This window comes from Vulpes lagopus, chromosome 7 (genome assembly GCF_018345385.1).
Source record: "Vulpes lagopus strain Blue_001 chromosome 7, ASM1834538v1, whole genome shotgun sequence".
Lineage (NCBI taxonomy): Eukaryota > Metazoa > Chordata > Mammalia > Carnivora > Canidae > Vulpes > Vulpes lagopus.
The window spans coordinates 6849911-6869948 of record NC_054830.1 but is presented as its reverse complement, the minus strand read 5'-3'; the positions used below and the strand labels follow the sequence as shown (position 1 = coordinate 6869948).

The 20038-nt window shown below is 39.7% G+C and overlaps 2 protein-coding genes and 1 pseudogene across 3 annotated transcripts in view; 1 reads left to right on the top strand and 2 right to left on the bottom strand.

Moving 5' to 3' along the window:
* Positions 1 to 6147: 6147 nt before the first annotated feature.
* The window catches only part of LOC121496114 (zinc finger protein 177-like), a 29477-nt gene continuing 15586 nt past the window's right edge, over positions 6148 to 20038 (bottom strand). Inside the window, exons 2-6 of the mRNA XM_041764391.1 lie at positions 10878 to 10963; positions 10168 to 10294; positions 9617 to 9709; positions 9054 to 9136; positions 6148 to 8511 (exon numbers count right to left, since the gene is read on the bottom strand). Coding sequence (XP_041620325.1) covers positions 7405 to 8511; positions 9054 to 9136; positions 9617 to 9709; positions 10168 to 10294; positions 10878 to 10910 — 1443 coding nt within the window. The 5' untranslated portion in view covers positions 10911 to 10963 and the 3' untranslated portion in view covers positions 6148 to 7404. The remainder of the gene's footprint in view (positions 8512 to 9053; positions 9137 to 9616; positions 9710 to 10167; positions 10295 to 10877; positions 10964 to 20038) is intronic.
* The window catches only part of LOC121496116 (zinc finger protein 559-like), a 35616-nt gene continuing 25828 nt past the window's right edge, over positions 10251 to 20038 (bottom strand). For both annotated transcript variants that reach the window (XM_041764392.1, XM_041764393.1), the window contains 2 exons: positions 10878 to 10963; positions 10251 to 10294 (listed from right to left, as the gene is read on the bottom strand). In XM_041764392.1, the coding sequence (XP_041620326.1) occupies positions 10892 to 10963 (72 nt within the window). In that variant the 3' untranslated portion in view covers positions 10251 to 10294; positions 10878 to 10891. The remainder of the gene's footprint in view (positions 10295 to 10877; positions 10964 to 20038) is intronic.
* On the top strand, positions 15894 to 17406 carry LOC121495754 (annotated as a pseudogene).

The following is a 20038-nucleotide window of genomic DNA, read 5'->3' as shown; positions in this document are numbered from 1 at the left end:
CACCCCCAAGGTGGGGTTGGAACTTAGCACCGAGATCAAGAGCGGCACACGCCACCTACCGAGCCTGCAGGCTCCCCACGCGCTAGGTCTCCCAGCAGGGCTCCGGCAGGCCTGGAACAAACTCTTCCAACTTCTTCCCTTCCCCTCCCCTTGGCTCCCCAAAGCAGGCCTGCGCAGAGCCACAGCCAAAGCGAAACCGCGCCAGGGGCGGAAAAGACGTTGACGCGTGCGTGACGCCACTTCCGCTTCCTGCCTGAGGCCGGAAGGGGCGGGGCCCCGCTTTCCGCTGGCGTCCCTACGTCCTACCACCTCAGGCGGGAAAGTGGTGGTTTCCTTTGGTGTGGATGTGGGTGGGCTGGTCTGGGACTGGCGCGGGTGGGGCTTGGAATGGAGCGGGGTGGGGAGCGGGCCGCCTGGCTGGCTCGGCGGTTGAGCGTCTGCCTTCGGCCCAGGGCGTGACCATGGAGACCCTGGATCGAGTCCCGCGTGGGGCTCCCTGTGGGGAGCCTGCTTCTCCCTCTGCCTGTGTCTGTGCCATTGTGTCTCTCATGAATAAATAAAATCTTTTTTAAAAAATAAAAGGAATGGAGCGGGCCGGAGAGGTAGGTGGCTGGGATGGGGAACACACCCAGTGCCCGTTAGGAACGCGGAGCATTTAAGCTGGAAGGGCGAGCGCGCAGGGGGGCAGGCACCCCGCGGCAGGCCGGGAAGGCTGCGGCCCCCCCACCCCCCTCGTTCCTGGAGCCCTTAGACGAGTCTCCCGTACTTGACATTCTCGCCAGTCCTGGAAGTGCTCTAGCTTCTCCAGTCAGTCCCTTCTTTAGGCCTTTATTTGGGCGCCATGCTAAACTCCATAAGTGACTCCTTTGGATGTTCAGTTAATGGCTTTCTGCACATATCCTCCCCACCCCTTCTAGTGTGGAATTGGCTTTGTATTTTTATTTTTGAAATAGCACTGATAGACCAGGAAGTCTTCACTTCTCAGGAATACATCTGAAGTGTCTCCAGTAATCATGTTTGCTGCGATTTTCAGTGGATGGTTTTTGTGAAATTAATAAGGGTGTTTAAACCCTGATTTGATATTATTTTTAAAAAATATTTTATGTGACAGAGTCAGAGGGCACAAGCGGAGGGAATAGCAGAGGGAGGGAGAGGGAGAAGCAGGCTCCCTACAGAGCAGAGAGCCAGATGTGGGGCTTGATCCCAGGGCCCTAGGATCATGACCTGAGACAAAGGTAGATGCTCAACTGACTGAGCCACCATGAAGATAAAATGTTCATGTGCATTATCAAATATATCTTATGGGATCTATTAAATTGATAACTATTTTGCTACATTAATATTTCATCTGTTGCTGTACAAAATACTAAATTTATGTAGCCAAAAATTGTTTTTTTAAAAATGTTTCTTGCCTTGCCTTTAAATGTCTTCAAACTGTGTACACCGAATTTGCTTCTTACATTAAAGACATTTTTTAAAAAGTTAAAAACATAAAGACATTTAAATCTTTACTCCTCATAGAATTTACTTCATGTGCCGTGTAGTGGATCAATTATTTTATTTTTATTTTATTTTATTTTATTTTATTTTATTTTATTTTATTTTATTATTTATTTATTTATTTATTTATTTATTTTAAATTTTATTTTTTAAAATTATTTTATTTCCTCCAGAAAAGATGGGCCAGTTGTACCACTTACCAGTAAACTTTTGACCTGGTCATGTGAAATTACATCTATGTTAAATAAATTCCTATATGTGCCGGTATAAATTTCTAGACTCTTATGTGTCAGTAATACTAATGCCACATCATAACTTTTAAAAAATTATAATAGCTTAATATTAAGCTCTAGTATGTAGTGTTAAAAAATATAATGGCGGCTAACATATATTGGACCTTACTGCTCTAGGTGCTTCAGAGACACATTTTTTTATGCTTCTAATGATGCAGCTATACCATGGGGGGTTTTTGTGTTATTTTGGAACAGCTTTATTGAGCTATAATTCACAAAACCTACAATCTGTGCATTTGAAACTTTAATATTCAATGTGTGTGTGTATGCTTTTTTAAATTTCAGAGTTGGGCAACTAGCACAATTTTAGAACCATTTTTGTCCCTCCAGAAGAACTCTTTGGCTGTCATAATCCCATTTCCCTCCTCTCTTAATGTGTAACCATGAATGTATTTTCTGATTCTATGGATTTGCCTTGTCTGAACATTTCATGTAAATGAAATCATAAAATCCTCTGCCAATAACTTTTCACTTAGCATGTTTTCTTTTTTTTTAAGGATTTTATTTATTTATTCATGAGACACACACACACACACACACACACACACACACACACACACGAGAGGCAGAGACACAGGCAGAGGGAGAAGCAGACTCCATGCAGGAAGCCCGACGTGGGACTCGATCCCGGAACTCCAGGATCACGCCCTGAGCCGAAGGCAGACGCTCAACCCCTGAGCCACCCAGGGATCCCACTTAGCATGTTTTCAAGGTTCATATGTGCTGTAGTGCATATCATTCTTTTTTATTGCTGAATGATATTCCATTGTATGGATATACTACATGTTATTTACGTATTTATCAGTTGATGCACATTTGGGTTGTTAACACTTTGTGGGTATTATGAATAATGCTGCTCTGAACAGTCATTTTTTGTGTGTGTGCATATTTTAATCTATCCTGGGTATTGTATTAGCCAGAGTTCTCCAAAGAAATAGAACATATAACCCTGAACTTTATGGTAAACCCAGAAACATCTATTATACACACACACACATAATGGACATAACATACATTATTTGTATTTGTACACACACAACATGACTTTTATATAAGGAACCACTTATGTGGCCATGGAGGCTGAGATGTCTCACAATCTACCATCCCCAGTTGAGAGACCTATGAAACCAGGTGGTGCCATTCAAACACCTGAGAGCCAGGCTGCCACAGGTGTAGATTTCAGTCTGTCTCAAAGCTCGAGAACCAGGAGCACCAAGAGCAGGAGATCACTACCCCAATTCAACAATCAGACAATAAAAGAACTCAACCTTCTGCTTTTTTATTCCATTCACACTCTAAATCCAATTGGATGATGTCCGCCCATGCTGGGGAGGGTGATATGCTATGCTCAGTCTATTGATTCAAATTCTAATCTCCTGAAACATGCTCACAGACACCCAGATGTTACATTTAACCAGATATCTAGGTATTCCATGACACAGTCTAGTTGACACATAAAATTAATTACCACAGGTATCTACCTAGGAGTGGAATTGCTGGACCATATAGTAACTATGTATTTGACACTTTGAAGGACTACCAGACTTTTCCAAAGTGGCTGCACCATTTTACATTGTACCCATCAATGTAGGAGTTATTTCCCAATATCACTTGTTAATTTTTGTTTTTATATATTAGCTATCCTAAGTGGTGAGAAGGGGTATCTCCTTGTGATTTGGGTTTGCAATTTTCTACTGACCACTGATGTTGAGGGCTAGTATCTTTTCTTATATTTGTTGCTATTTGTTTGTCCATGGAGAAATGTATCTTCAAATCTCTTGTCCATTTAAAAATTGCATTATTTGTCTTTTTAGTATTGAGTAGCAAGAATTCTTTGTATATTCTGTATTGAAGTTCCTTTTTTGCATTATGAATTGCAAATATTTTCTCCCATTCCATGAGTTGTCTTTCACTTTCTTGATGTGTCCTTTGGAGTACAAAAGCATTTTAATGTTGATAACTGATCTCTGAAGATACAAAAGATCTTAATTTTGATAAGGTAGAATCTGTTTTTTCTTTGATTGCAAGGTGCTTTCGGTATCACGTCTAAGAAACCATTGCCAAATTCAATGTCATGAAGCATTCCTCTTATGCTTTCTTCTAGGAATTTTGCAATTTTGTTTCAATGGTTCATCTTTGTTCCATTAGTTTTTGTATACAGTATAAAGAGAGGGAAAGCATTAACATTCCAGTGCTTCATCACATATGGTTAGCAGTGCTATTTGCACAGTCCAGGAACTCTTAACTGCTCTTTACTCAGTTAAAAGATAGATATAGATATATCTATATATTTAGATATTTATATATATCTATATATATAGATATAGTTATTTGTTCTCAATTTTTGAAGTAGGCAAAATTGAATTATGAAGAGAAGCAGTAGAAATAAGCACCTTTTTTATTAGTTATGTTTATATAAGTTTTAAACCATGAAGGCCAGTTTTAACACATACTGAGCCATATTAATTATTCTAAGTGTCCACAGAATCACATTTTATCAAGGAATAAAGGCAAAGACCTTTAAATTTATTTTTCATCATTATCGGCATTTGTGCTTAAGATGGGATATTTTAGGGTAATGGGTACAATAGCTATGGGAAATTTAGACATGACTACAATTGCAGGGAAGTACACCTGTTTTCCTCTATTTTAATTATTTTTTTATTGATTATAAGAGAAGTAATGTTTAAATTTAGTGGGGTTCTTAGATATAGCCATAATTTGAACCCTGGTATTGATTACAATTTTGAAGCCTTGTCAATTAGTATAGTTTAGCAAAGTTAAGTTTAATTTAGAACTTACATTGTGGAGGCACAAAAGCACTGGTGCCACTCTTATCTTTTTGATAAGTAAATATTTTGATATATAAATTGTTACATTTTTATATATATGATAATTATATGTAAAAATTCTTATGTAAGTTTTAAACTTGAATACATAAACTAGGTTTTCAACTGGCCCAAATTATGGATCTTTTTAAAATATAGTTTTGTGTGTATATTTATAATTTACATATATACATTATGTTAAATATTACATATGTATATAACTTACTTTACCTTTTATTTTCTTCACTATATATATGGGTTTATTTTTCATTATTGTCTTTTTTTGAGATTTTATTTATTTGTTCATGAGAGACGCACAGAGAGAGGCAGAGACACAGAGGGAGAAGCAGGCTCCTTGCAGGGAACCTGATGTGGGACTCAATCCTGGGACTGGGATCACACCCTGAGCCAAAGGTAGATGCTCAACTTCTGAGCCACCCAGGCACCCCTCATTATTGTTTTTAAATCAGTAAGCAACTGAAGACTAACATATTTCTTAGACCCAATGAATACTTGATACATAAAATTTAAAGTTCTCGTTCTTTGGGAAGGGAGGGATTACTTGGTAATCCTGCTGCTATACTTTTTTTCTTTTGGTCTCTTATCTTTCCCCATTTTTTTTTCTTTACATATTTACCTATAAGTTCCTGATGATCCTGAGTGGCCCTTTGCTATGGCCTCTATTTCTAGACTGTCCCTTTCAACCGCAGAGGGACTACAGTCTCTCTTCAAGAGAGCAATATGGGGGAATCCCAATTTTATAACATTTGGTTTTCAAGAAGATGCTCTTTAGAAGTTGATAGGTAGTGGCACTCAAGAGAGCCCATGCTCATTGACCAGGAGACAAACTTTATTGAGTTGAGAAACCTCCTGAGCTTTCTTAGGGGGAGCAGGGAAAAAAATGTTCTTACTCTTTTCCCTCTTTCATTAAACATTTATCTCATTCATGGGTGAGATCCCTCATATCCCACCAGGTTGGCAGAGGAACAAATCATGACAGAAATGAAGAAAGGAACAACAGAGACATATGTGACGGCTGCTGTTGTCTTTGGCAGGGAAGGGTGCTGAGGACCTCCTGATCTCTTCGTCCCCCACAGGAGATGTACTGGCTTGAGGAGATCCCCCTTTGGTGTTTCAGGGACCACCACCACATAGTGCTGAGGAAAGGTAAGTTGTTTCTGGTTGTCCTTACATACTGGTAAGGAGAAAATGTTATCGGCTAGGTCAATAATTCACATTAATACCAAGTGAATTATAACATTATTAGGGAAGAAAAATGGGCACTATTTAAGAATGAAAGGACAGGGGCACCTGGGTGGCTCAGTCAGTTAAGCATCTGCCTTGGGCTCAGGGTCCTGGGATCAAGCCCTTTAACAGGCTCCCAGCTCAGTGGGGGGAGGTCTGCTTCTCCCTCTCCCCCTGCTTGTGCACTCTCTGTCTCTCAAATAAATAAATAAATATTTTTTTAATTTTAATTTTATTTTTTTATTTTTTTATAAATAAATCTTTAAAGAATGAAAGGACAATTTATCAGAAATATAAAATGACAACATTTATATGCTTCTAGCTATAGTGACTCAAGGTAAAACAAATGAGAATTAAAAAAAAAATCTGACTACCCACAGTCATAGTGACACATCTTAACATACCGCTTTCAATAAAGGACAAATGAAAGAAGGTTTGTAATGATACAAATTTTAAGAACAGTAAGATCATCCATCAGACACACTGAGAACTGATTATACCAAATAATTACAGAACAGGCATTGTTTTCAACCATACTTAAAGGATTCACAAAACTTGACCACATATGAGAGATTATCAGTTAACTGAAATCCCTTGTAACAGAATCTTCCCTCCAGAGTGGTTTGCATCAGTTAAGGAGTTTATTTTTCTCTTGTTACATGAAGCCCAGAAATAAGCAACACAGAGTTGGTACAACCAAATAATACTGTATGTCCTTGTTGTATAATCAGTAGCTTCTGACTATGATCCTCTTGGTCTGTTTTCTAGGAGAGAAAATGAGATGAGACCACAGGGCAAGTGGTGAAGCAAAAATGCCAGACGAGACACTCCCATTGCCATGGGATTCTTTAGAGCCCACAAGCAGTCACCTTTGCCTGTTTCTCACTGAACAGAGCCAGGGGCTCATGGGCATTCACAGCGGCAAAGAAAGTTGAGACAGGAGTCCTTAAAAAATTGTCCACACTGCCAACTTGAACACAGTTGTAGTTTTGTTACTTTTAGGAAAGGGAGGGAGGAATGGATCGAAGATACTTGTATCTGAGACCACAAGCAAGTCTCCCAACAATTTTCTGTTTGAATAATGTCATACGGAATCTGTATCATGAAGACCATACATTTGTGTATAATGTAATTAAATTAGGAATCTATAAAAAATAACTAAAATATGTAGAGTCTGCACATTAAAAAATACATTTCTAAATAACCTATAGGTCCAAGACATCTTGATGATGATTGGACAACATTTAGCACTAAATTCATGGTAAAAATATTATTTATCAAAATTTTTGTGATGTAGATTAAGTGCCATATAAGTTTTAATACTCATCGGTTAACAGACTTTCAGGATGAAACATTCATTGATAAAAGACAATCACAGAATGGTAACATTCATAAGATTGGTCCCAGGGTAGCATAAGTCAAGAATTGTGCCTGCAGGCTTTCTATATTAGTCACAACAGGGCTGCTCTCCAGTGTGAGTTCTAAAATGAAGAATGAGGTGTGAAGGCCTAGTTAAGGCTTTCTTCTAGTCATTTCATTCATACTTTCTGCCCAGTATGTATTCGTTTGTGCATTATAAGATTAGTGCTGGTGCTGAATGCCTTCCCACACTGAACACACTGATAGGGCTTCTCTCCTGTGTGAGTTCTCACATGTACTCTTAAGCAGGAAGAATTCCTAAAGGCCTTCCCACATTCTTTACACTCATAGGTTTTCTCTCCAGTGTGAGTTCTCTTGTGCACAATGAGGTAAGAGCCTGTGCTGAAGGATTTTCCACACTGACTACACTCATAAGGTTTCTCTCCAGTGTGAGACCGTGTATGTTTCTTAAGGGATGACTGGTCAATGAAGGCTTTCCCACAGTCACTGCATTCATAGGGCTTCTCTCCAGTGTGGGTTCTCATATGCTTCTGAAGGGATGAAGGAACAGTGAAAGCCTTGCCACATTCCTTACAGTCATAGGGTTTCTCTCCAGTGTGAGTCCTTTTGTGCACATTAAGATGAGAGCTCTGGCTGAAGGATTTTCCACAGTGATTACATTCATAAGGTTTCTCTCCAGTGTGAGATCTCACATGCTTTTTAAGGGAAGACTGAAAAATGAAGGCTTTCCCACAGTCACTACATTCGTAAGGCTTCTCTCCGGCATGAGGTCTCACACATTTCTGAAGGGACAAGGGGCTGGCGAACACCTTCCCATGCTCATTACATTCTGAGCTTTCCTCTATGGTACACATTGTTTTGTGGACACTATGGGAAGCTCTTTCTCCATAATCACTGCAATCACAGAGTTCCTCTCCAGTAGGTATTTGCACATGTACTGAAAAGGAAGGATGTAAGCTGAAGGACATAAGACACTGACTACACGTGTGAAATTTCTCTCCTGTGAGAGTCCTTAAGTGTTTCCTAAGGGATCCCTCTTGGTTGAAAGATTTGCCATGATCATTAAATTCAAGAGCTTTCTCTCCACTGTGAGTACTTACATGACTGCTAAGAGTTGAGGGATGGCCAAGGTCTTTCCCATATTCTTTATATTTGTAGCATTTCTCTCTCTCACAATATCTTGTACACGTAAAGTGATAGTTCTTTCTGAAGAATTTTCCACAATGATCAAATTCCAAGGGTTTCTTACCAGGTTGAGTTAGTGCCTGCAGAGCAAGGAGTAAGTGGTGACTAAAGACCTTATCACTTTCTTTATACTCATGAGAATTCTTTGTGTGCATTCTGCCATACATAGGAAGTACATGATTACAACTGACATTTTTACTATTTTCGTGGTATGTATGTGATTTTTTTTTTTTCCTATTAGAGAGAGAGGGGCAGAGACAAAGGCAGAGGGAGAAGCAGGTTCCTCGCAGGGAGCCTGATGTAGGACTCGAACCGGGGACTCCAGGATCATGCCCTGGGCTGAAGGCAGATGCTAAACCACTGAGCCACCCAGCGGTCCCTGGAATCACATTTAAATAAATGTTTACTTTTTGGTATTCTTTGTGGGGCAGAAAGTGTTGGGCTTGGTTTAGAGATTTCCCTAATTTTATGAGATTCAGGAAGACTCTCCTGAAACAGCTTCCTGGTGAGCAAATGCCACGCCTCACTGCCTCCCCTCATTTGGAAGCTGGTGCTTTAACTCAATGGCATTCACAGACTTCTACTGTAAAAAAAAACAGGAATTATTCCTCCTGAATCTTACCGTTTTTATGCCATTGCAAGTTTTTTCCCCAGGAACATTCTGCATGGGAATTCCATCTTTTGATTTCAGTTGCATATTCCAGTCTGAAATTGAAAATTTTTATAACTATTGGGATAAAAAATAGAGATAACAGAAAAAAGGAGGTAGGTACCCTATGGATTTGTTTTCAGTAACACTAAATACAGAAGGGAAATGATGAAAGAGAAGATGTAACTTGTGATGAGAGGAACTGTTCTAGGAATGTGGCTCTGGGAGAAGATGCCAATGATAGGAACAAGCAATGGAAATGGGAAAGGATTCTGAAGGTTTGAGATACTAGAGTGTATTACCTGGAAAGCAAAGTAGGGAGAATGGAACAAAAAGTATTCAAGGAAATATCAAATTGAAAGTGGAATTAAAACAGCCTTTTCTCTGAAACCACAGGAAAATGTGAATGAATGGCAAGATGGTGAAAGATGGAAAGCTCAAGTAATGGCCTCTTTATCCCAAAACCGACGCTCCCCAATGGATCATCCCTCACCATGGCTCCTCCATGTAATGACTCCTTTCTGCCTGGGGCTCACCTGTACAGGCACTTTGGACAATTCCCCCCTCCTCTGGACCCAGTGCTTCCTGCTCCACCTCCGTGATTAGACTGTGTTTGCAGAGAGGATACCCTGCTCATGGAGAAAGATGTGTGAGGTGGAGGAACTGTGAAGGAGACAAGAAATCTGTCCACAAAACTGATTCCAATACTTTGATACTGAGGAAGATAGGCAAATACAACTTCAGGAGTGACCCAAGAATCAGATCTTTTACAAGGTCCCCAAAACAGGTATCTACTTATCTGTTCACAGATATACCTATGTATGCCCTGTTCATAGAGAACTGACCCTTGAAATCCAAGCCCAAGAGCAGATACATATGGCAAATTACCTAAATCTTGTAATAATAATGAAAAATGAAATCAGTCCATTTTTTACAGGAAGCCATAAGACTGCTCTACAAGGACAGGCGCCATTCATTTTATGTTTGCCATGTATTACCATTCTTTTCACAAATCCTGGAACATGATATGTCAGGAAGGACCGTCTGCTGCATGAAGAAATGAGAAAATTAATGAGGCCAATCTTACCTAGAGAGGCTAGGTTCCTAAAGTTCTCCAGCATCACATCTCTGTACAGGATTTTCTGAGCATGGTCCAGCAGTGCCCACTCCTCCTGAGAGAAGTCCACCACCACTTCCTCAAAGGTCACCGAATCCTGAAACATCACAAACATTCTGGCTCAGCCAAGGCCCATTTCCAACAATGTAGCAAAGGAATGGTAGGGGAGGCTGCCAGCAATGGGGAAGGAGACCAACACATAGATCTCATTATCTGACCCAAGGCTCAGTTCTTTCACTCTCCCTGCCTGGACCATCTCATCCAGACTCATGTTTTTAGTAGCTTGTCTAATACATGGTTTATCTGATCTTTCCACCACTAGGTTTCGAGGCCTCTTCCAGTCTTAGTCAAGACCAAGTATAGATTGACTGTACTACAGGATGAGAAAAATACTTGAAAAATAAATGGATGATTTTCCTAGTGAAAAAAATCTCTTTTCCTTCATAGCATCCAGCAGAATATGGAACAAATACTTAACCTGGAGGAAGATCTGGAAAAAAAGAAATCAACAAATATTATAGTAATAGAAGCCTGTCTTAGGGATTCTTTGTCTCATTCTAAGAACCCCAAAGAACTGGAGAAGCCTGAGGCCAGCTCAGTTGAAGCTGTGGGTCATGGGCAAGAGATGTGTCCTTTGGGAACAGCAATGTTTTTTGGAAACAGAATAATTTCCTCAGTACCTGTGACCAGGTTGTCAGCAATCTGGCAGCCATTCTTCCTCTTGTAGGTCTCCCGCCTTACCAGACAAGGTTCTGAGCAAGCAGACCTAGAGAAGAAAGAAGCCAGGAGAGTCCAGGCTTGACAAATATTCAACACTTACAACCTAGAAGCTTCCTCATACTAGCTTCAGACAGACCACACTCACACACATACACATGCACACATACATACCCACCATATAGTAAGTACACTGTTAGGATTTTTATCTCCCTATCCAAGAACAGCTAGGAATTAGGAATATAAGATGCACTTATTTTTAGTTTTTGAACTTTTTCCTAGACGGAACTACTAAAAATGTCTACAATCAATAGGCATTGTGAAGATCAATGAGCCACTCTCCTACCAATATGCCTATAAATGTCGGTAGTCTTTCCATAAAAGAAATCAGGACCCTTTTGAGAAATAGCTCAGTCCAGTGTAGAACATGAAATGTTCAAGCTGAGTCTGGAACATCTTATTACAGAAAGCAAGAGACCCAGCAAAGGCTAATGGGGTTGTGTCAAAAAGACAGGGAGAAATTTTTTTTAAAAGAGCTCCCCTCTTAAGATGGAACAATTTGATAAATAATGGCTGCAGTCTGTTGAAATCATCAAATCTAAACAAAATCATGAATTCATAATGATATTTAAAAAAAAAACCCTAATGGTCAGAATTGGAGGAGGCCAGGATATCAACTTCTAATTCTGAAAATTCTATAAGGAAAAAATCAAGCATATATCCCTATTGTGTGAGTTAAAGTTCTTTACAGAAGAATCATACAAGTTTTACAAGCTTCATTTATTATAAAGAAAATGCTAGAATCAGAAAGTTACCATTTTGCAACCACTAGTAAATTAATGGATCATGGCAACAATTAACAGCTAATAAATTATTAGGTGAAAAATGAATGGAGATGTTTAAGAATAAGTGTTCTGTTTTATTTTAAAGAAAAGAAGGATGGTGTGAATATGATGAACTTCCACAGACTCTTCAGCATTAAAATTGTCTTTCTCTCCTGCATTCCATCTGTTTCAGCAACAATGTTGAGAACAATCTATTCAAGGGAAAATAGATGTCATGACCCTTTCCTCCTATATACTTCAAAGTAACACAGGAACACAGGAACTTGGACATTCTCTAACATAACCACAATGATCAAAATCAGGAATGTTTAACATGGATTTAATATTATTATTATTATTATTATTATTATTATTATTAATATATATTCCATATGCAGAATTTCACTAACTGGTCTAATAATGTCCTTTATAGCAATCCCTTTGTAAATCTCTCACATGGGACCATGCCCTCTAACCATAGTTCTTTACTCTCCTTTAATATGGACCTGTCCCTCAGCCCTTCTTCATCTTTCAAGATACAAAGAGTCCAGATCAGATGTTTCACAGACTCCACCCACCTCAATTTTGGCTTGCCTGATATTTTCTCATGATTAGATTCAGAAAGTTCGTTTTTGGATGAAGGATTGTACGATTGATGCATGACCTTCTCATGTGCCACATCAGGAGGCACATGATCCAGTCTGTTTCATTACTGGTGATAACTTTGATCATGTGGTTAAGGTGGCATGCCACAGGTTTTTCTAAGTAATCATTTTCTCCTTTTGTAATTAACAAGGAATCTTATTGACTAAGGGATAAATGAAGACTGTGTTAATAAGCTGGGTAACTTTATAAGGGAAGGATCAAGCTGATACTAGAACCAACTGATAAATCTTATTATCACAAAGTAGGTATCTGGATCGCACAAAAGTTCTGATATGATGTAAGAAGAAACAGCACCATCTGTGAAGTACTTTTGCCAAAAATTCTGACAAATCCTTTCATGTAATTAGTTTATAGAAGAGAAGGAAGAGGAGAGACTGACAGGTTAAAATGACATCATGAAGATGTAAGCAGTCAAACCCAATCTGGGGGACAGAGAGGTAGGGAATACTGTTACCCGCAAAGAGACTGGTTAAGAGACATAAGAACCCACTGCAGTGTGTGGGCCTTCAATCTCCATTCAGACAACACCAATGGTAAAAACATATTATGAGGCATTTTAGGGGAACTGAACACAGACTGGGTATTCGAGGATACTGGTAAAGAGAAAAGCAGCCTGACATCCAGGAGCTTCCCTGGTACTATCAGCCAGATCTGGTACTATCAGCCTGGTACTATCAGCCACATTCTACCCTTGAACATAAGCAAGTTCACAGAACAGTGACAGCAGACAGGGCCACTCTGTGACCGTGACATGCTAAGACAAAAACAAGACCATTCTATACTCATGTCTGAACACAAACAAAAGACAAACATTACTAGAACCCCAAACTAACCAAACATCCCCTCTTTCTGGCCAACATGAGCCACTGCTGCTGCTTTATCAATTATAGCTCCCCCCGTGGTGTAGTTTCCTCCTTCTAGGTAAGCTTTACTGATAAACCCAATCACAGAATTACTCTCACTTCCTGAAATCTAATCCAGAACTCTCCCCCAAAAGCACCTGGCATGAGCCCACACCCTGTAACCTGTCCCATAGTATCCAAAGCTGTGCACTCACCTTGCTACAAGGAGTGACAAACCGAACTACATGTATGGCTCAATCTGTTTAGCCAGAGACCACTGAAAATATCCAGAAATAGCATTCATTTAGGGGGTATGATAACGGTATTGTGATAATGCTAAGAACTTCCTGTTAAATGTTTATTTTTATTAATGGATTGCCTTCTTAGTCTTTTTTTAAAAGACTTTATTTATTTATTCATGAGAGAGAGAGAGAGAGAGAGAGAGAGAGAGGCAGAGACACAGGCAGAGGGAGAAGCAGGCTCCATGCAGGGAGCCCGATGTGGTCCATGCAGGGAGCCCGACGTGGGACTTGATCCTGGGTGTCCAGGATCAGGTCCTGGGCTGAAGGTGGTGCTAAACCGCTGAGCCACCCGGGCTGCCCCACCTCCTTAGTTTCTTAATCTGCAACAGTTCTCCCTTCCTTGTTTAAGCCCCAAACTCGGTTAGGTCATTGTGTCCTCACGAGGCCCTTTCCTTTTAGAGATACAACTCAAATTATGGGTGAAATGATAATGATGTCTGATACTTGTTTTTATGTACCCTAGGAAAACAAAACTCAGGAACAGTAAACAAGGAGAAGAACAGATGAATTAAGAATGGCAAAGCAGAGGTAATCACTGAAGCTGAATGATGGGTGCAGGGAGATTTCATCAATGTTCTCTTGACTCCTGAGTATGTTTGAAAGTCCATAATTAAGAGTTTTAAAAAGAATAGAAAAAAAAAAAAAACAACCTTCCATACAGAAGGGGACAGCAAGGATGTGCACCTGTCTAGAACTTGGCATCAGATATGGTAGAAAAAGAAAACTTTAGGTTTCAGTCCAAATTCACATTATTTGTGTAGTGCAAGAAAACCTCAAGAGTAATTTCACTTAAAGAGGGTCCTAGGGCAGCCCCGGTGGCGCAGCGATTTAGTGCCACCTGCAGCCCAGGGTGTGATCCTGGAGATCCGGGATCGAGTCCCACGTCAGGTTCCCTACATGGAGCCTGCTTCTCCCTCTGCCTGTGTCTCTGCCTCTCTCTCTCTCTGTGTGTGTCTCAATAAATAAATAAAATCTTAAAAAAAAAAGAGGGTCCTAAATGCACCTGCACCCTGATGTTTCTAGCAGCAATGTCCACAATAGCCAAACTGTGGAAGGAGCCTTGGTGTCCATGGAAAGATGAATGGATAAAGAAGATGTGGTCTATGTATACAATGAAATATTACTCAGCCATTAGAAATGACAAATACCCACCATTTGCTTCAACGTGGATGGAACTGGAGGGTATTATGCTGAGTGAAATAAGTCAATCAGAAGGACAAATATTATATGGTCTCATTCATTTGGGGAATATAAAAAATAGCTAAAGGGGATAAAGGGGAAAGGAGAAAATATGAGTGAGAAAATATGAGTGAGTGGGAAATATCAGAGACGGAGACAGAACATGAGAGACTCCTAACTTTGGGAAACGAACAAGGGGTGGTAGAAAGGGAGCTGGGCGTGGGGTGGGGGTGACTGGGTGACGGGCACTGAGGGGGGCACTTGATGGGATGAGCATTAGGTGTTATTCTATATGTTGGCAAATTGAACACCAATAAAAAATAAACTAGAAAATAAAAAAAATTAAAAATAAATAGATAAATAAATAAATAAATAGGGCCCTAAATGGCATTGCCACACTAACTGCTATTAGTATCAACAAATGGTTCTATTTCGGAAAAACTCAATTTCAAGCCAAGTCTCAAAGAATTCCCACATATAAAGTTTCAAGTAAATGGTGGGTGGGGGGCTGGCTGGCTCAGTTGGAAGAGCGTACGACTCTTGATCTCGGGGTTGTGAGTTTGAGTCCTATATTGGGTGTAGAGATTGCTTAAATACATTTTTTAAATGTTCCAAGTAAAGTGAGGAAGTCACAGTTTAAAAAATTATAAAATGCAAATATACAATGTGCCAGGAGTGAGAAGCAGCCAAAACAGGCAGCAGTGGATAAAAGCAAAAAACACAACTTCAGATATTAGACTTTTTAGACAGAGAATACAAAAAACTACTTAACAGACTTAAGAGAAACTCAGATAAATATGGAATAAGACACTATAAGATGGTCAAGTGGTTTAAAAAAACTAACATGACTTTTGGAAATGAAAAATACATTCATTAAGTCAGACACTCAATGCAAAGTTCCAACCCGATTAGAACTTTGTTAGCACCATTTGATGAAGAACTAGCTACTGATTTCCTAGTATGAGTAAAGGACACTAACCTTTGGATTCTGAAAGCAAAATAAATCCCAAGCTGAATGAATAAAAAGAAACCCACATCTAGATTCATTGTAATTTTTTCTTCTTCAGTGTTTACTTTTCCCCCATAATCTTTTCCCCCAAAAGCAGCCGGAGGGGGGGGATCATCTAAAAAGGAAAAAAAGCTATGGCTCAGTTCCAACAGCAACAATGGATGTCAGACAAGAATGGGATAAAACCCTCGGTGTGCTGAGGAAAAAATAACTATCAACCTAAAATCCCAAATCTAGTTGAAGTATCTTTGTTAGTTTAAGAGTGAATTTATGAAATCAAGCCTCAATCTAGCCAAGCTTCTAGACTAGTGACTTTTAACAGGAAATAGAGATAAAGGTGTTAAACACCAAGAAGCAGCAATCAGCCAAATCTATAATACAGAACATTTTAAAGACAAATGACTTAGTCTCTCTAATAAGTCCATTTTTTGGTTAATGGATTAATAAAAGAAGGAAAAAAAGAAAGGGAGGAGATGAACTCCTTCCACACAGCCATGCTGAGCTAGCACCCATGCCTGGAATCAGGGAGCAACCTCAGCTGCGCCTGCCGCCTGCCACTGCCTCTGGACCACGGAACCCCACAAAGTGAGCGAGCTTCGGGCTTTTCTCAAAATGTAGAAGCAGGATCCGAGCATTCAGCACACTGAGGAAATGTGCTTCCTGTGGAAGTGGTTGGAGAGCATGAGGGTTAAAATACCACCTGCTACTCATAAAACTAAATCAGAAGACAACATCAAGGAAGAAAAAACAGTAAGAAGGCGGAGGAAAACACAAAGACAGACGAACCATCAAGTGAGGAAAGTGATCTAGAAATGGACAATGAAGGTGTGATTGAACCAGATACTGATGCCCTTCAAGAAATGGGAGATGAAAATGTAGAGATAACCACGGAAATGATGGATCAGGCAAATGATAAAAAAGTGGCTGCCATTGATGTCCCAAATGATGGTGAACTACAGAAAGCCACTGCCTTGCTCACAGATGCCATCAAACTGAATCCTGGCTTGACCATTCTGTATGCCAAGAGAGCTAGTGTCTTCATCAAATTACAAAAGCCAAATGCTGCCATTTGAGACTGTGACAGAGCTATTGAAATAAACCCTGATTCAACTCAGCCTTACAAGTGGTGAGGGAAAGCACAGAGACTTCTGGGTCATTGGGAAGAAGCAGTACACGATCTTGCCCTTGCTTGTAAACTGGATTATGAAGATGCTAGTGCAATGCTGAAAGAAGTTCAAACGAGGGCCCAGGAAATTGCTGAACATGGAAGTATGAGCAAAATCGTGAAGAGTGAGAGATCAAAAAAAGAATAGAAAGGGTTAAGAAGACCCCGGAAGAACATGAGAGAGGCCTGAGGGAGGAAGAAGCCAGAAGACAATCAGGAGCTCAGTATGGCTCTTTCCCAGGTGGCTTTCCTGGGGGAATGCCTATTAATTTTTCTGGAGGAATGCCTGGAAAGGTAGGGCGAGACGCCTGGAATGGCAGGAATCCCTGGGCTCAATGAAATTCTTACTGACCCAGAGGTTCTTACAGCCATGCAGGATCCAGAAGTTATGGTAGCCTTCCAGGATGTAGCACAGAACCCAGCAAATATGTCAAAATATCAGAGCAACCCAAAGGTTATGAATCTTATCAGTAAATTGTCAGCCAAATTTGGAGGTCAAGCATAATGCCCTTCTGACAAAGAAAAGCCCTTGCTGAAGGAAAAGCAACTTTGATCACCTAATGGAGGTCGCATTAATACAAACCAGTGTACCTCTGACCTTCTCATGAAGAAAGCTGAGGTGATGTGAAGAGAATCCCTATCCCTCTGCCCCACATGCAACTGAAACATTCTACAGTGGTTTGCCATTATAGTATTCATTTAGATAATGTTTTCCTGCTAGGAGTTACAAACTTTAAACATTTTTAAACCTCAAAAATATTTAAAAACATGAAAAGAGTGTGCTGGTCCCTAAAAAAAGGGGGGGGGGGGTAGGAGACGGAAACAGAAACTTAAGAGAGTAGGGCACTAGGTGACTCAAGTCAGTTAAGCATCTGCCTTCAGCTCAGGTCATGATTCTGGGTCCTGGGATCGAGCTCTGAGCCCCGTATCAGGCTCCCTGCTCTGGGGGGAGCCTGCTTCTCCCTCTTTCTCTGCCCTTCCCTTGCTTGTGCTCATTCTCTCTAAAAAATAAAATCTTTTTTTAAAAAAGGCAACACAGAAGGACTGAATTCAAAAATAAAAATGATATACTAGGCAAATATTAACCAAAATGGTTTGATTTCACACCTTTTCTTTTTTTTTTTTTTAATGTAGGCTCCATGCCCAGAGCAGAGCCCAACAGGGGGTCTGATCTCACAACCTTTGAGATCAAGACCTGAGCTGAAATCAAGAGCTGGATGCTCAATCAACTGAGCCACCCAGGAACCCCTGATTTCACACATTAAAAAAAAAAAGGCATTATGAAAGGCAACTACATTAGGATACAAGGTTCAATTCGCTAGGAAGATACAAAGATTCTGAAGTTGTACACACTCATAGTCTCATAAAAGCTAACAGAATTAAAGGAGAAATAGACAAATCACCATCAGTGTGAAATAATTTAACACACTACTGTCCGTGATGCAGAGATCAGAGGGAAAAAAAAATGAGGACATAAAGATTTGATTACAGCAGCCCAGATGGCTCAGCGGTTTAGCGCCACCTCCAGTCCAGGACGTGATACTGAAGACCCAGGATCAAGTCCAACGTCCGGCACCCTGCACGGAGCCTGCTTCTCCCTCTGCCTGTGTCTCTGCCTCTCTGTGTCTCTCATGAATAAATAAATAAAATCTTAAAAAAATAAAGATTTGAATAGTAAAATGAACAAGCTTGACCTAAAACACAAACACTACAATCAATAAATGGAGAATACACATTTTTTCAAACATGTGGAGTGTTTTTTGTTTTAGATTTTATTTATTTATTCATGAGAGACACAGAGAGGCAGAGACACAGGCAGAGGGAGAAGCAGGCTCCATGCAGGGAGCCCGATGTGGGACTCAATCCCGGGACCCCGGGATCACACCCTGAGCCAAAGACAGATGCTCAACTGCTGAGCCACCCAAGCATCCCCACATGTGGAGTGTTTACAAAAACTAGCTCTCTTCCTATATATACAGCTAGTCTTAAAGCTTTCAACTTTAGCATATGTGTTGCCAAAGCAAGCAATGGTTTTAAAGCTTTCGATGGATTATGGATTTCGATGGATTATGTTCCTGTATGGAACATACAGGTATGTTCCTTGACCAAAGTAAAATTCAGCCAAAAAAAGAAAACTATTATGTTGAGCCATATGACACTGCCATTTCAACAAGTAAAAAAGCGGTGCAAAGTTAGCAGGTTCATATGGTTCAATCTAATGTTAAAAGCCATACATTTGGAGTTTAGAGAACATATTTATGAATAACTCATGAATAAAATATATAATTATTCCAATTAAATCGGAAATTAGAAAATACACAGTACTATGATTATCAATCAATTCTAAGTAGCAAAATTTGTAAGCTGCAGCTAACGTGGTGCTTAGGGAAAAAAGTAACCTTCGTATACTTACATTAGAAAAAAATGAAGTTAAAAATTAAGTTTCCAGTTTAAGAATTTAGAGGAAAAAAAGAATCCCAAACTAAAAGAAAAAAAGTTGAAGGAAGAAAAGATAGAAAAAAAATGAACTAGAAAACAAAAAGTAGGGGGCCTGGGTGGCACAGTAGGTTAAGCAGACAATAATCCTTAGTTTCAGCTTAGGTTGGGATCTTGGGGTCCTGGAATTGAGCCCTGGGTCAGGCTCTACATTGAGCACAGAGTCTGCTTGAGATTCTCTCTCTCCCTCTCCCCTCCCACTTGTGCACTGTCTCTAAAATAAATAATTAAATCTTAAAAACCAAAAAGTAGAAGTTAATCAAGCAAAAAAAAATTTTGGTCCTTTGAAATTAATAAAATGGGAAAAGATTATTCAAAAAAAAGAAGGGCAAAGAGAAGGCTCAAAGAAAATTAAGAACCCCCCCAAACAATTATAGATGCTACAGATACACAAAAGATATTATGATTAACTTTATGCCAACCAAGCTCAAAACTCACAGGAAATATCAATTTCTTGAAAAATAAAACTCAGAAAAGAAATGCCTCTACAGAAATAAACTGAGTAATGCTAAGATTACAAAAAATGAACTTGGTGGTGATGGATGCACAACATTGTGAATGTGATTAATGCCACTAAATTGTATATTTAAAATGCTAAAAAAAAATGCTTATAATGGCAAATTTTATGTTTTTAATATAGG